Genomic DNA, 12,302 nt, shown 5'->3' with positions numbered 1-12,302 from the left:
CAGGCAGTTGGTGGCCTCAGCAGCACCTCTTTGTCCACCTCATGCTGCAGAGTGCATGCTGCACCAGCCATGCAGAAGCATTCATGGGGTGCATATCTTCAAGCAGAAAGGCAGCTCAAGTGGAGCAGTTGTGAAATCACCACACTTGCACAAATGTATGAAGGCTAGGAATTTAAGTAACTGGATATCCTAGTGCAGATCAATGCATTGAAAAAAGCAACATAATTTCTCCTTGTCACCCCTTTCTTTAGTGGCTACAGGAGTTTCTGTAGCCACAATTGTCAGAAACAAAATAATCTGAGCTGTATACTGCAGAATCACAGCTGGGCAAGCGGTTCTTATTCTAGCACTCCTTGACTTTCCACTGTTCCTGGTAAGATGCTCTCCTGCTAAGAACTAAAGAACATTGATTCCTGGAGAGCAAATGGAAAGGTAACGCTGTGGCTTTGAATTGGTTCTTATACTTGCCCCATACATCCAAACTGCAGCCAGTTATTCATTTCCTGTTTTCTCTAGAAGCCAGAAACCACTGCCATGCAAAGAACTCCTTAGCTAGGTCATACAACCTGGGATGAGAAGGTTGTACACTGCGTCTAGAAATCCCTCTCCTCCCAGCAGCACCTCTAAGCTCTGGGTCTTGATCAGTTCCTGGAGCATGCACTAAAACTGCATGAGTTTAAGTGTCCGCATGGCTCCTTTCAGACCTGTAAGCAGCCTGCTTCTGTGGGTCCCTGCCTCAAGCTTCCTCTGCAATCCTTACTGCTACTTGACTGCCAGGTCTAACAGCTGCAAGCAGTATTTCTTTCTACCTATGAGCATCTAAGGAAATTAATCCCATCCTAATATAGTGCTAATTTCGTTGCAGTGACTCATCCTCTTCCATGATTTCCAGCCTAATTGTTACAACATTATCCAGCTACCTAAAGTCCCCAGCAGTCTGTAGAAATGTTTGAGTCAAAACACTTCAGTGCTAGACAGTGGTGCTTTAGCTCAATAATTAAATAATATAGTCCTAGCAATCAAATGGGTGGAAATGCCTTTAACAGTCTCTTTCTTGCATCTTCTGCAGATCTGTGCCTTAGGAATGGTGATGTCATCCACACAATGGACTTAGAAAAGAAGGAGCTGGTTCTGTCCTGGAGCTCGCCTGAGTTTGTCACCACAACTTTCATGTGCACTGACACTGCCTTTACCACAGCATTCAAGACCTGTGACCTCTGTTTTCCAGAGGAATGAAAGCCTTAGCTTCAGCAGTAGCTGACAGTGCTCAGCACTTTGCAGAGGAACTATTTTTTGCATTTACAGCCAAGAAAAAGTCAGAATTTAAAAAAAATATATAGGTATAGATGACAATGCTACACAGCTGTAGGACTATGAAGGCAAATACAGGGATAACAGGATTTATTGATAACCCAAAGTTCCCAGCAAGCGATCTTTCTCCTTGCGCTCACTTCGCTTATCTGATCCACTCTGCTACAAACACATTGGCTTGTAAACTGTCCTGCTGAGGGTATGCCCGTGTGAGACTCATTTATCTCCAGGAGGCAATGGACTACAACAATGAAAGCATTCCTTCTGGCTGTGCTAAACCAGCAGATTTTGCAATGGAATAGGCAGCTGAAAAGTGATACACATGGTGACTCAGAGAGTCACACAGTCCTCTAACAGCATCAGTGAGTGCTGACCCCCCTGACACGAGGCCTGCCCTTCTTTCCCATGCTTTCTTCAGTGTAGTTCTGAAAAGTACAACTTCTTGCTCCCTACCCCATACCACATGCTGGTGTCTCATGCCAGGCCTTACTCATTCATGCAAATATCACTGAAATGCAGAAGCACCTCTGGTCTCGTTCTAGCAAAGACATCCTGAGCTGCTTGGGCTGACAAGGCCCAGCTGTGACAGTGTGCCCAAGGCTGCAGGGAAGGCACCTCTCAGCTTTGCCTTGTGGGCCCCATGCTGAAAGGAGTGAGCAGAGATATTCCTGAACCCAGACAAAGAGCTGCCAAAAGTGCCCCAGCACTTACAAGAGGTGCCACATTTCTGTTGCAGAAGACGGCATGGCTCTGGCTGCCAATTCCTCTGCCAGCAAGGTGCAGAGTGCCTAGACATTTTTTCCTATTCAGCACCCCTTGACAGCCCAAAAGGACTGCCCCCAGTTTTCCTTCCTGCATAGGGATGTGAATGCATGTTTGATTCATGGTGTCCTAAGTTGGTGAAAACAGGACTCAGTGAGCAGGCAAGGTGTCCTCAGTGCAGGGTGGTAGTTTTCCAGGTACACCCAACTGAGTCAGCAACATGGCAGCATTTTCAAGAATGATCTTTAAATAGGCATAATTTGGATTCAAACCTCACCTCAGGGCAATCTGGGTGGCGCAGAAATGCTAAGTCAGTTTGGTTAATGCAAACCAGAGTGCAGGGATGCTCTTTCAGCTTGGAGGCAGCATTTCCCACTGGCCCGCTGTTTCAGTAAAGCTTGTTATGGTAAACTGCTGCCATGCAGCCTTCTGTCTACATCTCCCCTGACTTTTGGAGACCCCATCTCACAGAGGTGAAGTTCAAGCAGCTGGGCCCTTTTAGAAAACAAGTACCTCAGCATTGTTAAAATCTTTTCTTCCTCTTTTTTTGCCCGCTGCCTTGCCTTACAAGTCAGAGAAAGACTAAAAAGATGAAGAAATGAACCTGTGGTCCTGTGCAATATTTTTTGTGAATTTTAACAAGCTAGTTAGAAGTAAAATAGAAACATTTTAATTCTGTACCTAGTACATTCAGGCCACCTTCAGAGAAGATGCACTGCTCCGTCTGCTCAAAACCTAGAGAGGTTTCAGCTCGCAGCACGCTTCATTTACTTTCTTTGGAGTTACAATTTGTGCATCACTCTTCCATTTCATTTGCAAAACTGAAACAGTGACATGATTCAAATCAAGGAATCTCTTTTAAACAGTGCTGCAACACAGCCTCTTTGGAATACAAAAGCTGCAATATACCAACAAATAACTTCTGCTAGGGTTGGGGAATGCAGCTTCACCACTGCTCTAGAAAGACATGGCCACTTAGAAAGCAAGTTTCTGGCTCCTTTCTGAGCCTCCTGCCTTTCAATCTCTGACACTTTAGAGTTGCTAAATCCCTGTGGTTTCATAACTCTTTCTCAATCATTTGAATCACGAGGTTCCTGAAAACTGTGGCTGTCTCTGGCTTACATTCTCTTAAGGTGAAGAGTAATTTATACTCTTCTCCACCCAAGGTCACCTCTGGACGCCCTTCTTGTCCCACCCTCAGTAATTTGCATGGAGCCACTGATCTCTCCTGGCTTTCTGATCTCACCAGCTGGGTCTGCAGCAAAACTCCCACAAGATGTAAAATCAGTCTCTAATACACACGGCAACATGAAGCACTCTGCTATCCTATGCATAGTGCTGCACACCTGAGAAAAGAAACTCTACTTGGAAAAATGATTTTTCAGAATTTAAGTTCAGATATCAATACTGAACATTTATGAACTGCCAAGGATCATCTGTCATGTGTCTTGGTCTTGAGCAATTGTGTTGCATCCTTGTGTTTGTCTGTATTATTGATGAACACTGGGACTAACCTCTCTATCATCAAATTATGCAGCCAAGGAGTCTTCTAATGGTCAGTATCCAAATTCACTTGTTTCACTATCAGGAGTTGAGTTTACCTAGTTAGCATGTTCACGGCACACAATTTACATTTACAGCCAAACTTTTTTATCTTCTAAGATGCCACTGCCCATGTTTCTGGAGTGAGTCAGGGCCAGTGCCTTTCAAACACATCCGTAAAAACTGAGGAATTTTGCTGCTTTTTGTAGCAGTAGAACAAAACAGGGAATCAGTAAAATTGAAACAACTGAAGAGCGTGAAGAATGCCTACTTGTATCCCTTTGCTAAACTTTTTCTGTCAAAATTGTAATTTACAAACAACTGTAATTTTTTTCTGGAATCTCAGTAATATGGCAATGACTTACAGGAACGCAATCCAAAGCTATCCTATGACTGTGATTCACTTTCCTGAACCTATTACCATAAGAGCTGGAAATGATGCAATAAGCATTTTCTGCCATTCAAAGATGTATCATAGCATCTGCTGCTTGCAGGATTGCATTTTACAGTAAATGGAAGCAGATTCTCTGCTTCTGTTCGGAAGGGTAGAAAACCAAAACAAAAAAAAAAACCCATAACATCCCCAAATTTGAAAGTGAAACATAGATCTTTAATGTCCTTAAAGCATTTGGGGAGGGAGGCATGTGAAGAGCTACCTGCTATCTCCAGTCTTTCCACTGCACCACTTCACCACAGTACAGTGGTGAATTAAATCCCAAAACAGCAGGCACTGCTGGCAGACCTGCACATCGAAAGCAGCTCACAGTGGCCTGCACTCTCGCACAATTTATATACCCAGTCCCAGTCCTCTGCAGCCATATAGTCTCAGCAAAGCTAACTCAGAGGCTGGACTCACCTTCAGGTCTGAGGCTGACGATGAAGAAACTAGCTACACAACCAGGAGGTATTACAAAACAAGCAAGACCCATCCACATACCAGAATGTGGCAGAACTGCTCCAGGTGTGCACAGCTAGGAGGCAAAGTGTGGTGGTGGCCAAGAAGTAACGCAGGCAAAGCTCCCTAAAGTAGGCTACAGAAAGCAGGGTTCTTCAATGAGCAACTCATAGCAGTGGTGGAAGGGAGAAGCTGAGCTCACTTTGTCAGTGGTAGGAAAACACCAGAACAAAGGTACCTGAAGGTTGGGCTGCTCATTAGGTATGGTTCTTACTGCATACTAGGCATTTAGAAAAAACATTCAACAAGGGAGCTCAGTGATGTCAGGGGAAGGATGTAATAAAGAGATTATAAAATACATATTGAAAGGAGTGGGAAACAGCAGTTAGCTTCTTAAGAAAAGTGAGTGTAACACCTAGTGCAGTTTTGCAGCATACACAGGGAGGTGGCATTGCACAGAGCTGCGTGCACGGAGTGCAGCCAGAGGCCATGCAGCTGTCAGCAAACGAAGCTGAGAATTCATGTAGCAGCAACACCAATCCTCACATGATGAGCAGATCCTTAATCTAAGAGCCACCACCATGCATGGGTGGTAATGGAGTATGAACCATGCTTACAACAAAGCCCAATCTGAAGGATTCCCGATGACAGACCTGCATCTGCTGCTATGGTTCTCATTGTTGAAATACACAAAGGAAAAGTGATGGAGTGAACCGTTCTGGCTTGCTGTTAGTCAAAATGAACACATACCTACTCTACAGCAGAAGGCCACCTAATAAAAATATAAATAAATACTTGCACAGCATACTGAGAAAGTTCCCTGGTGTGACACAGGAGGTGCTCACAACTTCAGAAGCCAGACAATGCCTCTGCAGCACTGAGGTTGTAAGGAAAAGAGAAGGATTGGTCCACTTAAGGTACAGAATACAAATAAAAGGGATGCAACAAGCAACAGTTTATTTGTAGAAAAATCCTTTAAAATTTTACTACATGGTAAGATTAAGGAAAAAATAGTATTAATATATATACATACAATATATATACACAAACACACATTCCACCATTAAAATTACATGCTTTTTAGAACAGAGAATGCGCTGTATCCCCTCATATCAATTTTAAAGTTCTCACTGCAAGAAATCTTGTGTCCTTTTGTTTTTATCCCCATTAAAATTTTCAAGTACAAGAACTAACTTAGGATCTAATAGTAGAAAACCATTTGGTATACACAAATTACAACTAACAGCTATACAATATTATTCTGCCAGTATCTAACACATGTATGTCCTTTTTGAACTCTATAACGAAATAAACTTTTACCTGAGGAGCATGGAAATAAATGAAGCATGGTAATTGGCAACATTAAGAGGTTTTCACATTATGATTTGATTGTAATTGAAGTTGATTAGGCATCACACCTCTGTACCCACAGTATTAGCACATGAATGCTCTGCATGAGTCATCACCAATGTCTTAGAAATAAGGGAAAAATTAAAAGGCAAGCACCACTTGCAATGATAAGCATGCAGACGATTTCAGTGAAACAGAGGTAGCATGTTCTTGTAACTCCAGCAGGGTCATTCAAACCAACGGAACCCCCCCTTCTGCAAAAGGCACTCACTTTTTCAGCTAAAAACAAAGTGGTGTTATATTCAGGCAGACTGATCACAAGTGTGGGTGGATTTCTCTCCTTACAAATATTAAAAAATGTTAAACAGAGGACAGCATTAAAGGAAAAAAAATGGATGTAAGAAATACACATTTCAGGTACTATGTGCTATTCTTCTCCCCTTTCCTCTTACAGGGAAGATTACTTCATAAAACAGTTGTGGTACATCCAGAAGTTGAAAGACTTTCCAGTTAAAACAGCAGTATTAAGCAGCACATTATGTATCTGTAATAACTTTAATACACCAGAAGTACACCAGCCTTTTTTAAGAGATCAAATAAAAAGCAACAATTCAGCTAGAAGTAGAAAGTTTAAGCACAAAAAGGTGGTGCTTAGAAGGATAAAGACACTTCAATGTAAAACATCATAATCAAGAAGGTACAGAAACTCTTGAACTTTTATCCTTTCTGCAGTTTGAAAACATTTCTATGCAAAACACCTTTTCTTACCGTGACACTACAGAGCTAATTGAATTATAAGATGTGCCACTGTTGCAACTTGAAGCATAAGCCTCTTGACCATTAGCATCTAAATTTATTTTGAATACAGAAGATGCCTTGAGTAAAAAGTCTGCTGCATCTCTGCGACCTAATTCCCTCAGCTTAGACATTAGGATTCCTACAGTGCTCTCAGGAGCATTACTCCACTCCTGCAGCAGGGCATGGACTGGGCTTGACAAAAAGTCATTTTGTGTTCCATTATTTGTATTGTACTTTGCAACAAGATCAGGGAGGCCCAGGTTCATGGCCAGAAGGCACCAATCTTTGCCCATGGGATCAGGTGGATCCAAAAGTCGGCTTAGTTTTCTCCTGGTAAGTAGATTCAGATCTGAAACATGAATATCCATTCCTAGGCTTCCTTGGGAGTAGACATCAAGACACCCAAAACACAGGATACTACTAAAGCTCTCTTTATATCCCCCCATGGTGTTAGTTAGTGACGTCTCCTTTTGACTCTGTGCACGGAAGAAGTCTCTAGGCTGATAGACCATTACTGGTTCATGATGTTCCCTCAGCTGCTGAGGACTAAGGTAGTACTTTACAGTCAGAAGGCCTGGTAAGGTTGTGGCTATTAAGTTATCAATGGTGCTGCATACAGAATCCAAAAGTAAACAGCACTTGATCTTCTCTGTTTCCAGTCCTCTAACTTGAACTTCTATACCCTGACCATGGTTGACAAGCAGCACTAAAAGCTCAGCTCCACGATTCATAATCTTTGATCCATTTACCCACAGACGTATATCAGCATCTCCCTCGGTGCTTTGTTGATGAATCCACCTGCAGAGATTCACCTGAACTTTATGAAAAATTCCACAAGGAAATGGGGTAAGATGTTCCACAGGAACAATTCTAACACCACCATAAATCAGTACCTCATCCTCCTCCTCTGTCCAAGACCTGTGGAGACTGTCAGTCTTGATGAGAGCAGGAATATCCACCATTGCTCCACTGCTAAGGTCTCTTGCACAAATATCCATTGCATCCAAAATCTGTATCAGTTCTTCCACATCACTATCTGTTACCAGACGCTGGATGTCCTCTATAGTGTATCGACCTCTATAGTGATGGAGAGCTTTGGGGTTTTCTACTGACAGGATTTTTCCGAGGACATATGAACAGAGCCAGCGAGGATCCAGAAGCACAACATCTTGAACTGTTTCACTCTGCATAATGTTAATCTGTTTATAAACAGGAAAACTATTACTGGTATTTTGTGAAGAACACTATGATACTCCACATTCTGTCTTTCATAACCTATTGATCAAATAATTTCAATAACACTGCTGACAGAACCCAAACTGCATTTTAATTCCTTGCAAATATTCAGAACTAAGAATGGAATTTGTTCTTGGCTTCTGTTAATAATAAAGCCAACAGAATTCAACAGCATTAAAGCCTAGCCAATGCTCTGCAAGCTATTCATGCAAAGGTGTTTTCCTATGATTCAATTTCTAACGGACAAACAGAAATTTCTCATTTGCAGTGAACATGCTAAGCATTACCTCATTTTAAGATGCTAGTAATAGCCTATCCTATGTATTTTATGTTGGTACTCCAATAGTAATGAACTGCAGTTCTTTCTGTCTCATAGAAACAATGTTGAGTAGAACACATACCCCAAAACAATAATGATAACAAGAATCATTATTAAGCAGTCTCTATTACTTATGATGTCTTAAAAGTAACAGTAGAAGGAATTAACTACAGACATTTACTTACATCCCATTAAGCAATATTCGACCAAAGAAGTACCTTAATAATAAGAATACACAGTTTAGATAAAAAGCACTTACTTCTCCTATGCTATGCAATTGCTGTGCAATATGCCGTAGGTCATCTTCATTTGCTAGGGGATTAAGCTGTTCCTGTACATCATATACAAACTGCTGCAAGGACATCAGCTGGTTGGGTCCATTCATTTTTCTCCATGAAGGCAGTGTGGAGATTATTTTTTCACACAGAAGAGTCATAGGTGGACAAGTCTTACAAAAAGCACAGAAACCAGCTTTTAACTGTATTCTGCTAACTCTGAGGTCTAATACATACACAATACACATGCATGTCTAAAGAGTCCCCTTGTGATGGATTCTTACTCTTCTACCTGGTATACACTTGTGGGAAGATCTACTTTTTCTCAATAGAACTCATTCCAGAAACAGCTGGGCATTTAACTGAAGTCTGTACTCACCACTATCTGTTCTGGACTAATTTATTTCAATAGGCGACACTGCAGAATATCAGGTAACATGTACAGATAGCACATTTATCTATTTACTGTTTTGGACATTACTGATGACTTTCTCCTGCAATCTCAAGACACAGCACCCAATTTGTATGCAACAAAGCCCCTTCAAATTTCATCTAATGGAAACTGCTACAAAAATAAGTTCTGTCACAGAAGAAAAACTTATTAAAATCAAGACACCATTGAGAACATTAAATAGGCTACATTTTACTACATTAAAAAACCCTCTTCCTTGAATCTACAGAGTGAACTCAGCAACACATTATCTTTCATTTCATTATTTCTTTTACACCTAACAGAAGCAGCCGCAGAATGTTTTGTTGGCAAGTCATACAGTTAAGAAGGACTTTAGTATGAAGAATTTAAATGACACAGACTACAAAAAGAGTTGGTCACCCTCAGTACTGAAGTTTGTGTAGATTCATTGTGATTACATGCAGTTAAGGGCAATTTTACCCATAGTTTCATATACATATATATATACATATATATACACATCTATGAAAAATCCAAGTACATATTTTTCAGTAAGAGAATCTAGTAAGAAGTTTATCTATATAATAATATAGATAGATAGATAATATAAGTTCACACATTTATAAGGAAAGTGTTCAACCTTGGTCTTTTGGTACCTGTACAATATGCCAACAATGCTAGAACTGCTGACAGAATCCTTCATGTCAGCAGTTGTTTCATTTTTAAGTCCAAAAATAAGTAACAAGTTTACAGAAAAAAAATTATTGTCATCGGTTTTCACATTTTGGCTGGCACAAACTAGACCATTAATATTACTTACAGAAATTATCTGGCTTCTCATTTCTTGTAAGTGATTTCGGAGAAGCTTCATATCTTTAGATCCAGATGCTCCAGCATCCAACACAAATAACTTGTCCGAAATTCGAAGATCATTTCCAAATCTTAAAGAGAAATACAGCCATGTTGTTTATTCAGTTCCATATCTATTTTCTTAATCCAGTGGCACTTCAGCCTTGAATTACACAATACTTAATTTCCTTCAAAGAATAATGAAGAAGTGCAGCACTAATTATCGCAAGATATTTTATAAGGAAAGACAGAACAGTTGCTCTCTAATTTTCTTCATCGTAAGCAGACATACTGACAGAAAATTAACTTTCCAATGGAAGAAGGCTGAAGAGTCCTAAGTAAAGTATAACTCCATCCCAGCACTTGTAATTACAAACACATTTTACCAGATAACAGAGAGCAGGAATTCTTTTTTTAAGGTCTTGAAATTTGTTGTTTAGTTTCTACTCAATTAAAATAGTTAAGTTTTCATCAATACAGACACTAGCTCTACTTCTTACTTTTATTTAACTTTTCAATCACACATACTTGTTTTCTTAGCTCTGAAATGATTTACATTTAAAAGGATTTCAGGACCAAAGCTTACACCCAGGTTTGTTGGGACAGTTCACTTCAACTGATTGAGATACCACATTATCCATTTGGTGGGTAACTCTGCTCACTGTGAATACCTATAAGGTATTATTATATTATTATATAGTATTATATAATAATACCCTTAGTGTGTGAAAGTTCACTGCTGCCACTGACAACCACCATGTTCTCCAAACATATGCTCAAGAAGGTTAGAAGCTTTTCTAACTTCTAGGTACCTTTTGGCTGATATCTTCATGCATGTGACTCCGCTATGTCCAGTTCTTCAGAAATTGTGTATGGGTGGTACCTCCAGGCTTAACTTAGTTTTTCTCCTAGCAACCCTAAATCAATTCAGATTAAAAGGTGGCTGCCCTGTGGAGCCTCCTCTTTTGCTCCTGCAGGCTGAAGCTCAGAACTGCCCACTTTTCTGAGGCTGGTGCAAAACTTACACATGAAGATGTCAGACAGATTGTTGATTCTGGCCACTGGGTCTAACCCATCTACTGGGTGAGACTTTTGAGCTTCACTCATATTATGCACTATTTGCTCACATGAGCTCACTTAGTGCAGCTCACTCACTGATACACAGTATGGGCAAATGTTCCTTTTTTTCCCCTCCCACAGAATAAGCTTCCTGAATATTTTCATTTTTAAAAAATCCTCAAAATTGGACACTTCCTTTTGTGTAAATATCACATAGCTTCAGCCAAATAAAAAACCTTTTACATATTTTTATGCATTTTCATATATTTTCTTTGAAACTCACACGTACGCTACCAATAAATATAATCCCTCCTTACCTGTTCCTGATTTCTTTCAAGAATGACATATCCTTGTCATACCAAAACTCGCCCCCAGCAGGACGAGGAAGATTGACTATATCAGCATGTGTGGCAACCAAAACAACATGCAGTGGAGTTTTCAGCTTTCCACCAAATGCTAGAAGGGAAACAAGAACATTTCCTCACTATGAGACATGTCTGGGAAGATGGGTGCCTTACTGAGCCAGGGAAGGAGCAACACATTTTATGCTCTTGATAACAATCACTTCTGCAGTGGATTTACAAACTTTTAAGCACAGCTACGTCTATTTCTATACAATCAAACCACTGCTGTTATGGTTGTTAGTCACCTATAGAATTATCTATATAACATTCAATTTGAATAGCTAGAATCTTTGAATAATATCGGAAATACTGGTATTAGATGCCTTTATTGTTTTAACAAAAACATTAATTAATAACACTACCAATATATCTATTAACTACAATCTATAACAACGTGAGGAAAAATAACTAAGAAAAATAAAAGCTTCTTGAAAGGGTTTCTCATTACCTCAACACTACAGGTAAAGCTTAGGGAAATGTAGGTAGAACACAAAATGTCTACAACATTTATATGTTGGTATGAATGCTATTTTACAGTACTTACACACACAGTGACCTCTCACTTAGGTGAGAGTTAAGTAGGAAAGCCTGGCAGATACTAAGAAAAAGAATGAAAAAGAAAGAAAGAAAGATACAAGTGGCATGAATGAGGTGACAGCATGGAACACAAAATTTTCAATCTCTTCTCAGACTGATCTTCCACAAAAGAGGAGACATTATTAGACAATTATTTCAGAAGAATGACAGTACGTCCAATTCTGCAGTTTTTGTCTGACAAAAACACTGCAAGTCAGAAACATGCTTTCATCGACTAAGCTACAGAATCTTGCTTCATTCTTAAAAATAGCCACATTTCCCCTGTCTTTGTAGCACTTTGAGATAAGTCTTCTCCAGATTAAATCTTTTTGTTTTTCAGCTCAAGGATTTAGAAATTGTAAGTAATTCCAAAAGTTAAAATTTTCCACTAGTGTCAAATAACACAAATATGTATGAGTATCCAAACAGAGCTTTTCAGTATAAATACTGATTTAAGCAAAGTGCCTAAATAATGGTATTAACTCAGTCAAACTAAGTTCCCTTACTAGACTAA

At 39.8% G+C, this 12,302-nt stretch overlaps 1 protein-coding gene across 3 annotated transcripts in view; it reads right to left on the bottom strand.

Annotated features, from left to right (window-relative positions):
- DAPK1 (death associated protein kinase 1) overlaps positions 5,448–12,302 on the bottom strand; it is a 90,229-nt gene continuing 83,374 nt past the window's right edge. For 2 of the 3 annotated variants that reach the window (XM_021380159.1, XM_021380160.1), the window contains 4 exons: positions 11,126–11,264; positions 9,721–9,841; positions 8,473–8,661; positions 5,448–7,857 (listed from right to left, as the gene is read on the bottom strand). In XM_021380159.1, coding sequence (XP_021235834.1) covers positions 6,625–7,857; positions 8,473–8,661; positions 9,721–9,841; positions 11,126–11,264 — 1,682 coding nt within the window. In that variant the 3' untranslated portion in view covers positions 5,448–6,624. The remainder of the gene's footprint in view (positions 7,858–8,472; positions 8,662–9,720; positions 9,842–11,125; positions 11,265–12,302) is intronic. The other variant, XM_021380161.1, reaches the window with a different exon arrangement.

The sequence above is a fragment of the Numida meleagris genome, chromosome Z, assembly GCF_002078875.1.
Source record: "Numida meleagris isolate 19003 breed g44 Domestic line chromosome Z, NumMel1.0, whole genome shotgun sequence".
NCBI classification, from domain to species: domain Eukaryota; kingdom Metazoa; phylum Chordata; class Aves; order Galliformes; family Numididae; genus Numida; species Numida meleagris.
Note: the sequence above shows the minus strand (reverse complement) of the source record. Positions and strands in the feature narration are given on the sequence as shown.